Source organism: Coturnix japonica, chromosome Z, assembly GCF_054131305.1.
Source record: "Coturnix japonica strain WE chromosome Z, WE-NBRP24, whole genome shotgun sequence".
Classification (NCBI taxonomy): domain Eukaryota; kingdom Metazoa; phylum Chordata; class Aves; order Galliformes; family Phasianidae; genus Coturnix; species Coturnix japonica.
This window is the reverse complement of record NC_140702.1, coordinates 1,678,170-1,697,944: the sequence shown is the minus strand read 5'-3', so window position 1 is coordinate 1,697,944 and position 19,775 is coordinate 1,678,170. Positions and strand designations below refer to the sequence as shown.

The following is a 19,775-nucleotide window of genomic DNA, read 5'->3' as shown; positions in this document are numbered from 1 at the left end:
TTTGACTTTGAGAGTTTCTCACACAAGGGGAGAGGGTAAGAAAGTAAAGAGGCACAGAAAACTAAGGGAAACTGCTCTACTTTATCTTATCTATAAAAATTGATACAATTGATGCTGTCGTGCATTTTTTTATTTATTTTTAATTTTTTGCCAGTGTTGGTTAGATTGTTTTAAAACATCCACACACCAAAATCTGACTACCAAGCAAATGTAATGAAAATGAAATGAAGGTGAGTTAGCAGAAAGCACAAGGCCATATTATATCAGGCTCTAGCAAATTTACAGGCAGTCACTGCACAAAGAGTTAGATTTGAGTTGCACATTATATGATTCCCACAAAGATTAAGGAAATCTGAAGCTTTCAATATATATTTTTTAATTCTTTTTTCATTTCATTTTTTAAACACCTGACCCAGACCCCAACCAGCACAGGAGCTGTAAAGACAACAGCATTAACCCGCAATGTAACTCTAATCCTAACCCTTACCCTGATTCTAAAATCGTCTCTAACTCCAAATGTAACAACAAAAATGATGCTACAAGTTTGTAGCAAAAGGAACCTTAACCCTGATCATAATCCAAAAAACAATCATTAAGGTAACAATAATCTTTACCTTAAAAGTAATATTAATCAGAGCCCAGGTGATGCCTGCATCCAATCAGAAGCATGCTTTGCATTATTTAAGAGTTGTATTTTTTCCAATGAACTCTCTCTATTATCACGTTTATAAAGTAACAGAGTCTGTTCTTTCTCTCCTGACACTGTGCCTTACTCCAGACATCCCCTGGAAATGACCCAGATAGGGCACCATCAAAGTAATGCTAATAGTAATGTCAGTCCTAAGGGTATCTCTAGCCTCAGTGTTAATGGGACGCTAACAACAATCCCGACAGCCTTAAACATTCTGGTGGTGTGACAGAGGTGCTGCCTTGCACATGCTGGGCAGTCCCATTGCCTGTTCAATGCAGGCGGCAGCAGGACTTAGCCCCAGGAAATACTGGTTCTATTCTCATCCTGGTCACATCTGCAGCAAACACATCATAAGCCTCTTGATCTATCTGGAATCAAATTTGCTGGCAAAATAGCAATAAAGAACCTGCAGGTCTCATTTCTCTATTTGTATCATGAAGCAATCATGGTATTCTAATCCCTTGGGGAATCTGAGGGTAGTCATTCACCCCAATACCCAGATTACCCTTATACTTAGTGAGTGTTAGATAAGAATCAGGAGAGAAACACTAATCATACATGAGATAAACAAGTAGCAAATGGATTATAAGGGAGTAATTCCATGTACAGCATAGTCTAATAAAATTAACATTGGAGTGGTTGGAGATAGAGAGCCTTTGGGGATGAGAGCACTAGAAACAAGGAAATATTGCAGAGATTCCTTGGAATTGAGAAATAAAACAAAACAAACTCAGTTTTTTTGTGACTTCTCCATTTTCCTACATGCAAAATTTAATAAGTGATTGAATTATAAATGATAGAAGCAGAAAGAAAATTGGTCTGCCTCTGTGCCAGACTTCATTAAATATTGGCCATAGCAGTATATAAAGCCACAGAAAGGTAAAGTAAATGCAAAGTACTGAATGAGAGAAATGCCGTTTTACCATGTGCACCATCACAAGAAGTAATTTCCTGCCTTCAGGCGTAACGAGAGCAATGACATCTTGACTTCAGATGTTTCTGTCTATAAAGAAAAGTAGACCTGTGGAAGGAGGGAGAGATTTCCTGAAGCTGAGGATCAACCACTGTGAGACTGAGGGTGACTCTGTAGTGAAGGGATGTGGATCAGATCTGTGGGTGTCAGAAGCTCTCACAAGCTTGTCCAGTCAGCAGTGTAGTTCTTACTCTGTGACTGGGTGATTCTATGATTCTGTGCCTCTCCCTTCTGCAAACAGCTTCATAAGTCCTGAGCTCCTTATAAGTGCTTGGACCAGAAGGATTTCTCAGAAGAATGAGAACCCCCAACTAGTTGCCCTGTATTACTGGAAATTTCCAGTCTGGAGCCAGAAAGTCTTCAGATATATATAAGCCCACAGTAGTCCCAGTGCATACAACTGAGCTCTGCACTTAATTGTTTCATCCAATACTTAAGCTCGCTCTTTTATTTGTATTTCTTTCTACTTTCCCCTGTTAAGGATTTCATGGCTGCTCTCAGGTCACCTTGGAGCCTTTTGTACTCCAGGCTGAACAGCCCCAGCTCTTTCAGCCTGTCCTCATAGGAGAGGTGTTCCAGCCCTTGAATCAGTTCTATGGCATGTATCAGTGACCTGTCCATGCTCCAACAGGTCCATGTCTCTCCTGTACTGAGGACTCTGCATCTGGATGCAGTACTCCAGATGAGGCCTCATCAGCACAGAGTAGAGGGGCAGGATCGCCTCCTTTGCCCTGCTGGCCGTGCTTCTTTTGATGCAGCCCAGGATATGGTTAACTTTCTGTGCTGTGAGAGCACACTGCTGGCTCATGTTCAGCTTCCCACCAACAGGAACCCCAGGTATTTTTCGCCAGGACTTTGCTCAATCCTTTCAGGCATTTCCCTTCCACTGAAAGCTTGATCCAGGATCTGGCCTTGTTCATGTGCACGGTGCTTTCTCACTTCATTGTGTGCACGGTGATTTCCCAAATAAGTCCAGATTTGCAGCATTTCCTTTCCAAAAAGAATTGAAGGTGGGGAATAAAGTGGGGAGGAGAGAGATAGATTCCAGCTGTATCTGCTGATCCATCTTTGCCTCATAGCAGGAAATAATCAAACACCTGTCTTAGTTCCTGGTGCTGTGCAAAGAGGAGCTCCTCATGAAAGATGAATTTCTTCCTCAAGTTCTATTGATCACAATACCGGTCTGTTTATCAGTGTTCTGTTTTGGACCCCTCACTATAAGAAAGATATTGAGGCCCTGAATCTTGTCCAGTGAAAGGCAACAAAGCAGTGAAGGATCTGGAGCAAAATTAAGCTGGGCAGTTCTTTTTTTTTTTTTTTGAGAACCAAAGCAATAATATTTTTATTTTGTTTCTTTATTTATTGCTTACATCCCACTGAATGCAGCAAGAATATTCAGAAATATAAGTGTGAGGTGCCACTTCTCTCTTGCTCGTGCAAAAGCAGATCAAACCTCTGCACATCAGGAGCAAAAAGAGACAGATTGTGCAGAGCACTCCATAGCTGGGACTGCAGGAGGGCTCAGCCTGCTGTGCATAGCAAAGTTTCTCTTGTGTCCCTTGTCTCACTGCAGCTTTAAGGAATTCCCGAGGGGAGCTGCCTTAATAGCAAGTTGTACCACTTTTAAAGCTACATTTGTATCGCTCACACAGCAAGAGCTCTTGTCACATGGAAGCCATCGAATGAAAACACTGACATGGCAAGAGAATAAGGCGAGATAATGAGAAATTAAGAGCATGAAAAGTAAATGCTCTAGAAAAGCTGACACTTCATAACACTTCAAGTGAACACTTGCCTGAATTTCAAAGTCGACCGATAAAAAATTATTTGCTTTTCTTATGTAACAGAAATAGATAAAGAATTCTGTTTGGATAGGAAAAGATTCCACTAGGCTGCAATTTACGTATGGATGCTCAATATTTAAGGAAATTGATTCTTTTACTTTGTAAAAGTGCTGTGCGTCACAGGGCAACCATGGGTCCTGTGATCCATCCTGCCCAGCCCCACAGCACGGGGCTCAGCTGTGACCCAGGAGCAGCCACCATCCTGTCCATGGCAGGGTGACCCTGCGCATGCCATCGTGCCCTCCACCAGGCCATGGAAACTGCATTTTCTTCTTCCCTCCCCCATCCCCAGAATGATAAAAGACAGACTCCATCAAGTCAATAGAGATGCTCCTGTTTCAAGGTGTGCAGAAATTCCCACCCTGCAGTGGTTTGAACAAGGACTGGTGACACGAAACAAACGGGGCTGCAGAAAGCACAAAGAAATTGGTCTGTGCTTTATGGGGCACATCCTGGAGCTCCTCTGAGATCCGAGTTCAGCACCAATGGGATCATGCAGAGAAATCCTTAAGTCCGAGTTCAAAAGTCGTTTCTTCAGTGACCAAAGGGAAGTGAGAGCGCATGAGGAGAGAATACCACTCCCAGGGCTCAACGCAGCCATTCCCCTGCAGCATTTGAAGCACGGACTCAGATGTGAATGATCCAAATCCTTTATTACAAGTTCTCACATCCATTATAAACCTTCACAAGTTTTTTTTTTTCTAACATATCCAATCAGAGCCATGAGTCCCTTCTTCTCCTTCCAGAGGTGTCCTTGGTTCTCAGGCTGTTGATCTGGCTCCACAGCTGCTGCTCTGAACAGCTTTTCTTGTATTCCCACATTCCCCCACAAGCCCAGCGCGGGGCAGGGCAGGATGGAGCAGGGGATGCTCCAAGGGACCACAGGAGAGGTAGAAGAAAGCTCCAGTGTGAGACCAGGGCCTCGTCGGCCCCCTGAGCAGAGAAACATGAGCAGGGCAGCTGGAGAGGCTGCGTCCTCATTGACACTCCTGGGCTGAGCCTTCAGCCTTCTGAAGGGCTCCAGCCATGCACCATCGTTCTCTGTAGGATTGTCCTTCAGGTGTGCAGCCGTGGGGGAGTCGTGCAGGATCAGGGTCCAACCCGTCCACACTCCGCTCCTGGCACAACCATCTCCATCCTCACCCATCTGCAGCCCTTCCCCACCCCACTGCAGAGCAAAGTGGGTACCCAGGGAAGAGCAGAGGGTCAGCAGACGTTGCAGTTGGGATTCAGAGATCTCTGCAGGGAAGCTCAGGGTGAGCCAGGTCAGATGTGCAGCTCCGGCTGCTGCACAAACAAAAGAGAGTGGATTTCAGAGTCTTGCTGCCAAAATGCTCCCCAAGAACAGCAGGGGATGCCCAGCGCCAGGGAAGAGGGGACCCTGCATGGGGATATCCCAGAGAGCAGGCAGGGGACAGACTAAGACAGCAAGGTGAGAGGAAGGCACTGAGGGACCAGAAAGCTGCAAGATCCCCTCTGCCCTCTTCGCCCTCCAGGCTCCTGGCCCCACTCAGTGCAAACCCACCCAGGCCCAGGGATGACAAGTCAACACAGGGCACTCTCACCTCCTGCAGGATCTGGGGAGCACCAAGCCCGAGGCTCACCTGGAGGCAGTGAAGATGTGCTTGGAGTTGGTGCAGATGGCGTTGATGGGGCTGCCCTTTGATCTCCCCAACTGGGCCGAAGTTATCCATGTTCCAGACTTTGATCACGCCTCCTTGGTACGCACTCAACAACATGGGGCAGCCAGGGATGAAGGCCAGGGTACAGACCCAATCTTTGTGTGCTCTTGGGATTTGCTGTAGGTACATGGCAGAGCAGAGATCACAATCAGCCTCATGCACTCAGCTGCAGGGCTGCAGATCATCCACTGCTGCCCCAGAGTCAATCCAAATCACCAAGCTGGACTCAAGACTTGGGGCCCGAATCCTCTTCTCAGAGAGTAACATAGCAACTGATGCTCCAAGCCTATGTCCCAAGGGGAAGTGGCAGTTCTGGGTGCCCTTCAGTACACACCCATAGGCGCACAGAGCCACTTGGCACACACACTGCCAGATCCCCAGGCTGCCTTTCCAGGATAGCAGGACCTAGACCAGGTCCCTCAGCCTTCCTCCCTCCACACTTCCACATACCCTCGATCACAATTCCACATACCCTCTATTACACTTCCACATACCCTCAGTTACACTTTCTTATACCATCAGAGCAGTTTGTCCCATTCAAACACCTTTAATACCATATAACGTTCCCTTAGCAATCCGTATTGTTCAGTTATAAAGTTACTTTCTCTTTAACCCTTTTTCCTTTGTACATGATTCCACTATTTATACCCTCAATCAATGATTCATACTGCATGTGATGTTATGATGTGGAATATGGACAGCAACAGCACAAAACCATGACACAGTGTTACCGACCCAACAGGCTCCGACCTTAGAGCCGCTCAGGGCTTTGCTAGCAGATCTCAGCAAGGAGGCTCCCACCTCCGTCTTCGGCACTCCATGGGAAGATTGTCGGAGTCACTGAGCTGCAGCAATACAACAGGGCTGGCAAAAATGTTCTTGGTTGGTGTGAGAGAACCTGAGCTGGGGCTCATCCAAGGAGATTCAGCGATCACAGCTTCTAGTCCTGCACTTCACACATAGCTCCAGGCAACAGCAAATTAACTGTCCCTAAACACTGCAAAAAGAGGATGGATCCAATTGGATGGCCCCTGAGATAGACAAAACTCACCACCTAACACAAAACACAGTCCTCTCACCTGCTGGTCAGCAAACAACAGAGCACAACACACACCAGCATCCAGGACTCGTGCAAAAAAAGAAGAAAAAGAAAAAGAAATTGCTAGATGGTGTTTCTCAGAAACAAAGAAGCACAAGTCAACAAGAAGATAGCTGCAATTATTCTTGAAAACAATGTCCTTTGTTATCTTGATGTGGCCAGTGTTGAGCGAAGCAAACAAAGTCAGCCCAATTTTCTTACATTCAGATTAATCTGCAAGGCACAAAGTAATAAAGGAATGATTTTTATTAATAAACTGAGTGTTAGCAGCTGTCAGAAGAATGAATGTGTCACACACAGAGGTGAACTCCCACAGCAAAACTAGATGTAACATTTCCTATCCGTGTTTCATCCTCACAGGAAAAGCCTTTCTTCGCAAGATCTTCTGGAAGAGAGATGGTAAGAGACATGAAAACTGAAGGATCCAACGTTAATGAACAAGAATTATCCCTCAGAAGGCTATGCAGGACCAGCGGAAAAGTGCTGGGAGCCTTCTCCGTGCTGGTGCCGCCTTCTGCCTTTGGTGTCTCAGCTTCTGGATGGTCTCAGATGCCACAGAACGGACTGTCAGATGGGGGTCATCTTCCAAAGGCTGAAGGGCTGCAACAGAAGGAAACAGAGCAGAGATGGGACCCCCAGTCTACAGAGAGCCACCAGCTTCCCCTCTGGGCCTTGCCAGCCCCACTCCTTGCTTTTCCTGGCCAGGAAGAGTACGGGAGACTGACGGGTCAGTGGAAGACACTGCTCAGGACTGCCATGAATGATCCTCTGCCCCTGCAGCATTTCCTTGCAGCAGGGCAAAGCACAGCTGCATGCTGCCCAGCTCTGCCCCCAGCCCCAACACACACAGCACTGCCCTCACTCACCACTGCAGAGTTCATTCAGCATCTTCTCACTCTGCTCCCTGGCGTGCTTCCCAATCAGCCCTAGGGAAAGAGCTCTGTCAGACACCCACTCCCCAACATGCTGCCAGAAGCTCAGACCCCAACCCCGCCAGCCCAGCTGCTTCCCCTTCCATGCTGCAGGCAGGGACGGCACCCGAGGGGGGACCTGAGCAAGGCACCCACTGTGGCTACCGGCATGGGCAGGCTGTACCTGGGGGCTTCAGGGCTGTGCCTTCCTGCCAGGGCAGGGCCCAAAGAGGGACGCAGGGGTTGGGCTCACCAATGAATCTGACAGCCTCGCATCGCAAGGAGGCCTGAGAATCCTCCAGGTATGGCAGGCTCTGCTGCAGGTGGCCTTCCACTCCCTTTCTGTCCTGCTGCAGCTGAAGAAGAGAACAAGAGCATGGGGCTTGCAGAGCAGCCACAGCTGCTGCTGCAACCCCTCCTCCAGCATCCCCTTTCCCCCAGCAAAAAGGTGGGGGCTGTGAGATTGTCCTCACCAAACACTTCATGATCCCCACTGTGTTCTTCTGCCGGACCTGCTGCTTGAGCTCCTTCCACTTCAGGAACTTTGCACAGGACACAAGGGCTTCCCCAGATGCCTGCAGAACAACAGATGCAGGGACATGGCACCACACACACAGACACACTTCCCAGTGACTGAATGCTTGTTCAACTTGCTCTCAATTGCACATCACTGCTCAGCTGTCAGCACACCACTGCCTGCACAGTGCTCAGCTCTGAAATTCGTACCTGTGCTACGCTCGGGGTCTCGTCACTCATGTGAAAGAGCAGAGGGAGCAGGGCCCTGCGCACGGTCTTCTTCATGCTTCCCTTCTGAGACCACAGCACAGCGTCCATCACATCCCTGAAGAGGCGGATGGAACCTTCTCGCACTTCAGATGACGCCTGAGGGAGAACAGGAGGACGTCAGACCTCAGTAGCACACTCTCACTGCCCATGGTGAGCATGAGTGTAGGCTGAGCCCCAGCACAGGGGCCTGACATCACCAAGAACAACCAAGCTGCACTAGCAGGGACACGGCCAGCAGTGCTACAGAGCCCACAGGACATCTCATTCCTGAGAGCCCAGAGAAGGAAAGAAAGGAGAAGACGCTCCTGTCAAGCACCCACCCGCAGAGCTCAGCCTCCCACAACAGACTTACGTGATTAAAAAGAGGCAGGATCTTCTCAGCCAGCTCCAGAGCAAACGGACTGGCGTGCCTCTTCCCCAGATGGTGCATTGCATTCCTGAAGATATTCAGCACCTTCACAGTAATGGCTGTGTTGGCAAACAGCAGGTTCTCCATGACGCCTGGAAGCAGGGCCCGGATTTCAATTGCCTGTACAAAACACACAATTTCCTTTCCATCAGGAGGACAGATGCCAAGGGACAGTGTTGCCTATTGCCCCAGCGCCAGGCTGTCAACATGAGGCCTTCGTTTGACAAGGTCCTGCTCACCATCTCAGGTCTATCCGACAGCAGCACGAGACGTCTGAGCACCAGCCAGAGCACTGGCAGGCTTTCCACATTCAGAAGCTTCTGGAGCAGTGCTGGCTTACACAGCTCCTTCAACAGCTCTTCAGTGGGAGGCATCGCCTGAAACCAACACAGCAGTGAGAGGCAGGCAGAGGCAGCAGGACATCCTGCACCCTGCAGCTCCTGGCTGCTTTGGCAGCTCAAGGCAGGGCACTAGGGAGACACAGCCCAGCCTGAGCTACCAGTGCTCTGTAGGAGAGCACAGTGCATTGTCCAGTAACTCACAGTCAAGCGAAGGAGGCCCAACTCCTCTGTGCTGATGCTCAATATCTCACACAGCTGTTGGTCCTGTAGAACACTGCTGAGCTCATCCCAGATCCGCTTGGATGCTTCCAGCAGGGTCAGCACACTCTTCAGTATGTCCAGGGTAGTGCTATAAACAGAGAGCAATGCTGTGTCAGCAGGGCTGCCTTAGCCACAGCACCACGGCTCAGGCAGGAGCCTGATGGGGGACTCTGGGCTGCCATGGTTGGTATTGGCTGCTGCAGCCCTGAGCAGCCCACCAGCACTGGAAAGCACAGTGGGATGGAGGGCCTGCTCCTCGGGATGTCCTGCAGCTTTCCTTGGCTCTGGCACCCAGACCATTTCTGAGCCCTGCTCTTCACATGGAACAAACGTGTGGGGCTGTCTGGGCTGATACCTGTCATTCTGTGGGAGGTCGGTCAACACACTCCTCAGCACATCCCTGGGAAACTGGAAGGTCAGCACATCGAGCACTGAGAGCAGGATCTGCTGGACTGATGTGCTCTGGATCTTCAGGTTGGCGTGGATGAATCCCAGAATCTCTGGCACCTGTTGTGAGAACACAGGGAGACTGCTGCTGCCACTGGACTGCAGCCATTTGCCTCCCAGGCTGTGTTATTACTGCCCTTCCCACAGCTCTTTGCTGCCTTCAAATGGCTTCAGTTCCCAAGAGCTGTGGCAGGCAGGGTCGCCTCACTCTGCTTACATCCATCAGCCAGGTGCCAGGGTTTCTCCGAAGCACATCCAGCATAGTCTCAGCCCACTTCTTCTCATCAAAACCATAGTCCCCAATGATCTTCTCCAGGGTTACAAGGGCAATGTCTGTCCTCTGAGAAGGGGCAAGATTTTTTCCAAGGGGCTGCAGTAAGAAGGAAAAAAGGAGGGAAGGCATGTTAAACAGAATGAGAGAATAGCATCTGGAGCAGGATGAGCACAGGCCAAAGGAAGGATAAAGACCCTCCCTTCATGTCAAAAGCATTCTGAGGGTTCACACCTGAGCCGCAGCTTTTCTCACAGGTACACAATTTTCATGTCTCCTTACCTGCTGCCAGAAACTGCTGGTCATGAAGCCACTAAGCTTCCAGATGCGCCCCAAAGCCCTCTCACACACAGCCTGTGTCTTGGAGATGCTGAAAGGCAGCAGCACCTGTGAGGAGAGGAGCTGCTGGTTAGCCTGGGAGCTGCTGATGCCCACTGCAGGAGAAGCAGGTCTGCTGAGCTCCTGGCTGGAATCACAGCATCCATCCAGGCTTCCCCTGAGCTTAAGCCAAGCCCATCATGGGGCTACTGCCGCCAGGGTCCCTTGCCGGCTCCAGCTGCTGCCAGTGCCGTTTCCATGGAGTGGGATAAACTACTAGAAGGGAGCTCTGGGGGCAGAACTTCACAATAGACAGACCTCCAAGATTCCCTGCAGCCGACTCTTGACAGTGGCAATGGGACAGACATCTAGTACAGTCTGCAGCATGTCGTCCATAGCTTCCAGGGTCTGTAAAGAGAACAGTGGGTTGTGGAAGTCTTTCAGGGTTCCCTTTCATACCAAGGAGACTGCTGTGAACCGCTCTGGCTGCCAAGGAAGGATACCCACAGATCTGTGCACAGGGGCACCCTGCAAGGCTGCTGCACTCAGAGCAGGCTACAACACAGGCTGTTTGCCAAGCCTAAGGCAAGAGTGAGAGGGGTGAGGGCAAGCAAGGCTGCCAATTCATCCCACAAACATCTTGATAGATCTCTGGACACAAGTAATGCAAGCGGCAGCCCAGAGGCATGGGGTCAACAGTAGATTGCCCAGTACATACCTGACTGTAGAGGGAAATGTTCAAGGCCCTGGCTGGAGGAAGATAGAAGACGATGCTGCAGCACACCTTGAAGAGATGGAGTATTTCTTCCTCCGTAACTGCATTCACAGTGCTGCAATTAGAGAGACACTGATGCTAGGAGAGGTGCCTGGGTGCTGAGGCAGGGGTGGAACAGGTCCTCCCCTGGGCAAGGCTCCCTGAGAGGGATGGGGAGCCCTGCCAGGAGGTGCCTCCTCCCCCACGGGGCTGCTCTGGGTCAGAGGACAGTCCTGATGTCACCAGCTTTGGGGCGAGGGCCAAGACTTAGCGGGGAGCTGCGTCAGGGCCACCAGGATGGTGCCCGGTGTTGTGCTGGCAAAAGCAGAGGCTGGGCAGGTACCTCAAGGCAGCAATGGTGTTCATGCAGCAGTATCTCAGGCCGGTGCTCAGCTGCTCCATGGGCTCCTCACACAACAGAACCTGCAAAGCACAATCAGGATGGCACCTGGCAGCTGCCAGCACCCAGCAACAGCAAACCTGCCACCGGCCGCTAGGGCCTGAGTCGCCCCAGTGGCCCTTGACAAACACTGGCACACTGGTGCTGCTGTCCACCTCCACTGCTGAGCTCTCAGCAGCACCTGGAGTCCCATCTGGGGCACTTGGGTGTCTGTGCATCATTTCCCTGCCTCCCTCTCCCCCTGTCCTGTCCTTCTCACAGGGTGCAGCTACCTGGGTGCCATGTCCCCTCACCTCAATCTTCTTGCACTGATTTTTCAGCAAGCAGAAGATATCATGGCTCAGTGTGAGGCCCTCCTGTCCAGCGGTGCTGCACAGTATGCAAATGCTGTTGAGGAACCGCAGCTTCTGCACCAGATCCTGGCAAGCACACAGAGACCGAGGAGAGTGAGTGGGGACAACCATGGCCAGGGGGACCAGGCGTTGCGGGGTGTGGAGCAGCACAGGACAGCTGCAGGACAGCAGCAGCTCTGCCCAGCCATCAGCCCTCCTGCAGCCTGAAGGCAGAGCCAGAGGGACCGTCTGGAGATGCAGGTATAGCCACGATGGAGATGGCTGCTCTTACCATTTCCTTGCTGATGCTGTTGGCTTGGATGAAATCCGCTGCCTCCTGTTCCACATCAGATAGAGGCAGCAATTCAGCATCTGAGCAAGGAGAGAGAGCAGTGCTATAGAGGGGCCAAAGGCAGGCAGGAGCAGAAGGAGCTCTGCCCTCTCCGGCCCTGGGCTCGCTCCCATGGCAAAGTCTGCCCGTGACAAGGGGTCCTGGTGTGGAGCAGGGGGCACTCGCTGCCCCAGCCCTGCCCACCCCGCTTTAGACCCTCACTCACCAGCATGCAGAGGGATGACCTCGGTCACTTGGTAGGGCTCCGCTGGAGATCTTCTGTCCTGGGGAGCCCCACTCTCCTCCCCGGCCATGCACGCGACGTCCATCACAGCAGCTGTGACGTGCTGGAACAGAACGGAAACACATTTCTGTTTTCTCTATTCACACAGCACAGTATGGGTACAATTCGTCAGAACTACCCTCGCATACCCTGCAGCAAAACGATGTGCGGGGACAAAATGTGGCACGTACCTGGCAATGAGATCACCTCAAGCTATCTGCAGCAGTTCCTTGTCGCTTTGCTGAGATGGAATGAGAGCAAAAGCTGCACCAAGGCAGTGGGCGGAGGGTGAGGAGAGGAGAGAGAAAGAGCAGGTCAGTGAGCAGGGCTAAGACAGTCATGGAATAAAACAAACAGCACAACCGTCCCATCCACTTGCTGCAAGACATGCTGAGTCTCAGGCTACGTGATGCCTGTCCGCCCAGCAACTTTACAATGCTTCCACTACTGAGCAAAGACAATGGAAGAAGCACGGGACAGGTGCCAACTTTACTGATACCCCCTTTGGAGCGTGTGTACCAGGGGAAAATTACGTCTGATGGTCAAGAGGAAGCAATACGGTGCTGTGAGCTCAAACAGCCAGCAGTTCTCAACACCTCACTGCCCACCCATCCATCCCACACCAGCTCAGCTTACCTACAAGCTGCTGCACACGATGGTGTGAAGAAAAAAACACTAAAGGGACTAACTAAAGGCACTAACTAACTAACGGAACTAACTAACTAAAGTCACTAACTAACTAATGTCACTAACTAACTAAAGTCACTAACTAACAAACAAACAGAACTAACTAACAAACAGAACTAACTAACAAACAGAACTAACTAACTAACAGCACTAAAGGCACACGAACAACAAGACAACAACCACTCCGACCACTAGCTCACCCACAAAGGAACACAGAACGCACCGCTCCTCCCCTCATTCCAGCCGCTTATGACATCACCAACGGCCAACAGCCTGGTCCACCATGACCCCCCACAAGGCGGGGAGCCAAGACCACGTGGTCACATCTGATTCCAACACGGCACCACAACATTCCAGGACTCAGTGTGGGCTTGGAATTCTATCCTGGTGTGGCAGCGCAATGGGAGGTGTTAGGGCACAGCTGAAGAGCTGACAGACAACGGACGTTTCCAAAGGAGGGTGCCAGATTAACTCTCAGCATTCTCTTGCGGGGCTCTTAGGAATGCTTCAAACCCATTTTCACTGCCTAGCTCATTTCTAGAAAGTCCAGTTGAGAAATGCTCACTTTGTCTGGGGAACGCCTCTATGCATCATGAATGAAAAATAAAATAAAATGGGCACGCGACCCTATGAAACTTACCTCTCTGCTCTTGCTGTCAGCCAGACACCTCAGATGAGCATGACGTGTCCCTGCTCCTGAATGAAGATCCACCCAAGTCTGTGTTCCTCTCTGCTCCATCTCTGGGTCTAAAAGAAACACAGACAGAGATGATTGCAAGATCCTTTGTGCAGACGAAAGACAAGGGTGCACACGAATTCTGTTTAGAAAGAAATACTACAGTCACAATGGACTGCTGTGGTAGTACTTGAATCCTCATTTGGGGCTGGAGCTCAACAGGTCAACACATCAGAAATAACACAAAGTGCATCTGGAAGACGTGTCCCAAAGCCCAGAAAATCCAACACGGGAGGGGGCTGGACAGCGGACCACAAGTGTCCATTTCCATTGCAGCACCCTGTAGAGAACAGCACCAATCAGCAGGCGTGACTCAATTCATTCACAAGCTGCACAATGACTCTGTTCCTTACATGATAAAGAAACACACAGGCCTGCAGGACCTTCCTCCACAAACCCCATTTGCAGGCCTTGCTCCGTGAGGATTGCCACCTGCCCTCCTGAGCAAAAACAAGCACTAAGAACGAGAGCAAAGCACACTGGATTCGCCCTGGCCTGGCCCAAGCCCCAGTCCTACCAGACAGACCCTGGGATGAAAACTACTCCACAAACACCAGATGGACACCAGCAAACAAGAAGTTGATCAGATCCAACCCCAAGCAAGCACCAGGAAGCTCTTTGCCATCTGCTTTGTCATCACTTTTCCTTTTCCTTTTCCTTTCCCTTTCCCTTTCCGTTTTCCCTTCCCTTCCCTTTCCTCCACACCTCAATCCCAAAGTTGTTTCCACACCTGCCAGCACGTGTTACCTCCCACCTTCTCATCTCACAGTGCTTCAAGAGCACCAAATTTGCTTCCGGGGCCCTCCTTCAACTCACTCTGCTAACACTCATGATTCAAATTACACAGAAATCCTAGCAGAAGTTCTCAGTGAGAACTGCACCTAACATTCCTCCTTCTACAAGCAAACAGGCCCAACACGTGGTCATAACAATGCCTGCATAAAGGAAGCAGAGATGGCACGGCAGGGCAGACGTACTCGGTGTGCACGTCTGAAGCCATTTGAGAACCTAGTCGCTCTTGCTGCATGACCCCTGACTTCTGTTAAAAGCTGAACGGTCCCCAGAGCACCTGTTTCCATCAGCTGCCACCATCCAAAGCAGCCAGCCTTCTTGCAGTCACCTGGCCCAAACATCCCTTTTGCTCTACACTTGATTCCAGCAAGAGATGGGAGCTCAGCACGCACACCATCCTTCCAACACCCCATCCCAGCAGCAAGGGATCACAGCGCTGGCACAGCTGAAACAAAAAGGGTGTGCGAGTTTCCTGTTAGCACTCAGTGTGAACAAATCTACCACTGAGCAACACCGTGAGCCCCCACTCACCTCAGCACAGGTCAACCTGTAACCCCAGCCATCCCCTATCCATGTGCACACGCACACCCGTGTGCCACCCTGCCTGCTTTGCACACCCCCATGCACGCACCCCATTGTGTGCCCTCCATTCCATTCACAGACATGTGCAAACCATTCCTGGTTACACGTACATGCCTACATCTTCCACAAACACCCCTTTGTGTGCACCTGTGTGCAACCCAACTCCTCAGCACACGCACACGTTTGTGCCACCATATCCACGCACTCACCACGTGCCCTCCAGCATCACTGCTGCCTCCTCTGGTACTGGACCCGCAGATGCTTCAGAGCTCATTAGCATGGACTTCCTTCCTCCCCTCAGCAGCTGCTCCTGCACTCACCTTCATTCCTACTCAGATACCAGCCGCTTCCAGCACCAGCTGACCTGCAAGACACAGAAAGGAAAGGTGGGAGTCATGCAAACGCACACCTCAAGGCTGCGTCACCACCACGTATGGCAGCCTCGGGAAGTCAGCTGCAACTACAGCCTTTGTCAGAATGGAAACAGGCACCGGCAATTAAGTGTGACCTCTGAACTCATTGACACCATCAGAAATAGGCAATGAAATTGCTCATTTTTCTGCAGGTGGTTACTTCCATATTCTTTCGCTTTTGGGAAATGATGGACATGGTATTGATGGACTCCAGCAAAATGACATCTACTTCATTGTAGGTGGCACAGGTGGGTGAGTGACACAAAAGATCTGTCCTTGGTTCCCAGCCCCTTTACTGGTTATCTCGGTGGCTTGCAGCAACTGGAACTTTCCCCCTTTTGGAAGTGTTCACCTTGGTGGCTGTTTTGCATTGTAATTCTTTCACTTGTGCCTGATGTAGATGATTCCACGGTGGTACCAGATGATGGAGACCAGGATTCCCACGATCGCCAATTGAGAAAGCTAAACAACCTGAGTTCCTCCCGACCCATATCATCGAAAATCTCAACCATAAAAAAGAGACGTCCTTGTATTCAAGCAAATGACTATGACTACTAATAAGACCATGCGTGTTGTTTTGTTGTATTTCCTGTGTAATCATGGGGAGGATATGAAGAAGTGGTGTAATTCATCCACTTCTGCACTTCAGGCACGAGTGAAATAGAGTGGCCCTGACCCCAGCCAGGGCAGGGAAAGGGACAATAGAGTATACTGGACTGTGCGGATTAGGTGGCCTGGCACATCACAATCACAGAAATATAAAGCCTTGTGGACACTGCTGCACAATGCACCTTAATGCCCTCAAGTCACCAAGGGACACAACCAATAGATATCCATGGAGTGACTGGGGGTTCCCAAGAATTGACTATGTTGGAGGCCAAAATAAGCCTCACTGGTAAAAACTGGCAAAAATACCCTATTGTGACTGGTCCAGAGGCTCCATGTATTTTGGGTATCGATTACCTTAGGATGGGGATATTTTAAGGATCCCAAGGGGTATCAATGGGTCTTTGGGATAGATCCTGTTTACACAAACGGTGTTAAGCAGCTGTCAGCTTTACCTGGTCTGTCAGATGATTCTTCTGCTGTGGGGTTGCTCCAGGTAAAAGACCAAGTGGTACCAATTGCCACCAAAGTGGTTCACAGATGGCAGTACTGCACCAATAGGGACTCATTGCTCCCCATTCACAAGCTATGGCCAATTAGAGAATCAGGGAATGATTAGCAAAACTCACTCACCTTTTAACAGCCCCATATGGCCAGTGCGTAAAGCCAGTGAAGAATGGAGGCTGACACTGGATTACCGTGGCCTGAATGAAGTCACACCTCCACTGAGTGCTGCTGTACCAGATATGATAGAACTCCAGTATGAACTGGAGTCAAAAGAAGCTAGGTGGTATGCCACCATTGACATTGCTAATGCCTAATTTTCCATCCCATTGGCTGCAAAATGTAGGCCACAGTTTGCTTTTACCTGGAGAGCTGTTCAGTATACCTAGAACCGTTTACCTCAAGGGTGGAAGCGCAGCCCAACCATTTCCATTGGTTGATCCAAGCTGTCTTGGAACAGGGTAATGTTCCTGAACACTTGCAGTATATTGATGATATTGTCGTGTGGAGCCATACAGCAGCAGAGGTTCTCAAGAAAGTAAAACAGGTAATCCAAATTCTTTTGCAAGCTGGTTTTGCCATTAAGCGCAGCAAGGTGAAGGGGCCTGCCCAGGAAATCCAGTTCTTAGGTGTAAAACGGCAAGATGGGCATCGACACATCCCAGCAGATGTGATTGACAAAATCACTGCTATGTCTCCACCCACCAACAAGACAGAGACCCAATCTTTTCTGGGAGTAGTGGGCTTTTGGAGAATGCATGTCCCAAACTACAGCCACATAGTGAGCCCCCTCTATCAGGTAACACGGAAGAAGAATAATTTCTCATGGGGTCCTGAGCAGCAGCAGGCTTTTGAGCAGATAAAACAAGAGATAGCCCGTACCGTGGCCTTGGGGCCAGTACGGATGGGACAGGATGTAAAGAACATGCTCTACACTGCTGCTGGAGAGAAAGGTCCCACTTGGAGTTTGTGGCAAAGAGCCTCAGGAGAGACCCAAGGCCGACCCCTGGGATTTTGGAGTCGAGCATATAAAGGGTCTGAGGAGCGCTACACTCCAACTGAGAAGGAGATCTTAGCCGTGTATGAGGGGGTTCGGGCTGCTTCTGAAGTAGTTGGGACAGAGGTTCAGCTCCTTCTAGCACCTCGCTTGCCTGCAGCCCCCCCTGTCACGGACACAGGTAGATTTTTGTTTAAACCGTGACAACTACCCAGAATGCAGCATCAGGGAATTTTTGCCTAGAACTTTAGAGAACTATTTTTAACTCAGAAAGGTCAGAGATAGAAAGTTCACACTGATTTCTGGGTCACCAGCCTCACCGTACATCAGCATTTTTGGTTTTTAAATGATACATAAACTTCTCAATGGCACTGCTCTAGCTGGTAGTTCTTTCCCTTTCCATGCAGCTCGCTCTGTGCATGGCTCGTGAACCGCTATTCAGGCCAGACAGCTGCAGCCCCAAAGACCTGCCATAAATGTACAAATTCTACCAGGATAATGTCTTGGTAGTGGAGAAACAGGATGCGCAGTCACATGGCTCTCACACATACCTTGTACAACCAGCTTGGCTCTGGACTGGGCATCACCAATGTCACAGGTGTACACGTCACTGTCACTTTTCTCCAGATTTCTTATGGTCAGCTGCAGGTCTCGTCCTTTCTGTGCCATCTCGTATTTCCTGCCAGGCCTGAGCTCAGCAATGCCTTTCCTCCATATGACAGAGGATGAGCCTTTCTCGCTCTGACATGTAAAAACTGCAGTTCCACGTTCTTCAATTTGCAGATCTGAAAGTTCCTTAATAATTAGCATTTTCTGGAAGGAAAAAAGGGGAATGAGGGTGTAGGACAAAGGGATTTGTTACCACAACAAGTCCCAAGCATACAGAGGTGTCCTGAATCTCCTTTGCCCTCACTTCTAGAACATCACATAGAGATGAAAAGAGTCCAAGAAGACCACAGAGTCCACCCATTTACATAGGCTTGATCATTCCAGAAGATATCTGGAAAGTTTCATACCATTATACATGCGCTGGTAGGATCTCATCTGATCAACTGCATATAGTTTTGATTACACATATTCAATACAGACTAATTCAGATTGCCATCTTTTCTTGGCTCAATTAGACCCAAGATCATAGATTCATAGAATGATCACAGAATCATAGAGTGACCTGGGTTGAAAAGGACCTCAAAGATCATCTAGTTTCAAACCCCCTGCCAAGGGGCCACCAACCACCAGACCAGGCTGCCCAGATCCACATCACACTGGAGAATCATTCAGTTTCCAGATTATTTTAAGGAAAAGATTTTAATCCATCATATTTTCTGAAAACTAAGAATTGATCCCGCTCCAGGAAACAGAAGAGAAAAACACCACCCACAGGCTGCAGATATTTACCTCGACTTCTCTACATGCTATCCCCAGTGTGCTTTTCAACTCACCTTGCACAGTGACCCTGGCTTTTGTTTCAGAGTCCTCTGTCTCACAGGTGTACTCCCAGCTATCCTTGGCAGTAGAGTCATGGATGATCAGAATGGCCCCAGTTCCCTCCTGCTGCAAGTCGTACTTCTGGCTATTTCTGATTGCTTTGCCATCCTTGTACCACATCATGTTCACATCAGGTTTCGACAGCTCACAGCTGCTACTGCTGTCTTATCCTCCAGCTGTTTTGTTACCTCAGTAGGTTTTTCTGAAAGAAAACATGCTTTTTGAGTAACATACACTTAGGGTAGGATGCCTCTCTCAAAATACACGCATCTACATGCTGGAGATAAGTTAGAGAGGCACTTGCAACAGAGGCCATCCTACAGCCAGCAGTAATCTGCAAAGTACAGACAATAGAATTCCAGGCACCATTAATTCTCTCTTAAATCTACCCCACTAAGGATGATGAACCATGTCTGAAAACTGCCTCTTCCTTCTCTCCACTGATCACACTGGGAGCCTCAGATGATGCTCTCAGATGCACATGTTCTAGATAGGAATTTGTTGTACAGCTAGATGATGTGAAGGCCATCCCTTCAGCTTATACTTAGAGGATATTTGCTCCCACCGTTCCCTCAACAGATCATTCCTGAATTACTGGTAATGGAACAAGGTGTAGTGAGATGCCCATTTCCAACACTACCCCAGTGTTTTGGGTAGTTCTCACATTTGTGTAAAATGGTTCCTCCTCTTACTTATTTTTAAGAGAAATTCTCAGTGCTTCAAGGTTCAAGTAGAAGGTTGCTATTCACTTTAACCATATTATGAGTTAGCTCTCACGACAATCTTATCAGAAGACAGCTGAAGGAATCAGACCTAAGAATCTCTCCCATCTCATTA

At 49.6% G+C, this 19,775-nt stretch overlaps 1 protein-coding gene across 2 annotated transcripts in view; it reads right to left on the bottom strand.

Moving 5' to 3' along the window:
• Positions 1-6,520: 6,520 nt before the first annotated feature.
• LOC146753372 (uncharacterized) overlaps positions 6,521-19,775 on the bottom strand; it is a 13,320-nt gene continuing 65 nt past the window's right edge. The window contains exons 2-23 of one of the 2 annotated variants that reach the window (XM_085530448.1): positions 18,893-19,140; positions 18,002-18,263; positions 15,140-15,294; positions 13,461-13,567; positions 12,325-12,397; positions 12,077-12,197; positions 11,812-11,891; positions 11,481-11,606; positions 11,131-11,210; positions 10,752-10,863; positions 10,352-10,441; positions 9,998-10,102; positions 9,662-9,814; positions 9,353-9,504; positions 8,938-9,085; positions 8,635-8,772; positions 8,339-8,515; positions 7,927-8,082; positions 7,674-7,775; positions 7,454-7,556; positions 7,156-7,215; positions 6,521-6,889 (exon numbers count right to left, since the gene is read on the bottom strand). In XM_085530448.1, the coding sequence (XP_085386574.1) occupies positions 6,741-6,889; positions 7,156-7,215; positions 7,454-7,556; positions 7,674-7,775; positions 7,927-8,082; positions 8,339-8,515; positions 8,635-8,772; positions 8,938-9,085; positions 9,353-9,504; positions 9,662-9,814; positions 9,998-10,102; positions 10,352-10,441; positions 10,752-10,863; positions 11,131-11,210; positions 11,481-11,606; positions 11,812-11,891; positions 12,077-12,179 (2,034 nt within the window). In that variant the 5' untranslated portion in view covers positions 12,180-12,197; positions 12,325-12,397; positions 13,461-13,567; ... (1 more) ...; positions 18,002-18,263; positions 18,893-19,140 and the 3' untranslated portion in view covers positions 6,521-6,740. Of the gene's footprint in view, positions 6,890-7,155; positions 7,216-7,453; positions 7,557-7,673; positions 7,776-7,926; positions 8,083-8,338; positions 8,516-8,634; positions 8,773-8,937; positions 9,086-9,352; positions 9,505-9,661; positions 9,815-9,997; positions 10,103-10,351; positions 10,442-10,751; positions 10,864-11,130; positions 11,211-11,480; positions 11,607-11,811; positions 11,892-12,076; positions 12,198-12,324; positions 12,398-13,460; positions 13,568-15,139; positions 17,206-18,001; positions 18,264-18,892; positions 19,141-19,775 lie in introns of those variants that run through there. The other variant, XM_085530449.1, reaches the window with a different exon arrangement.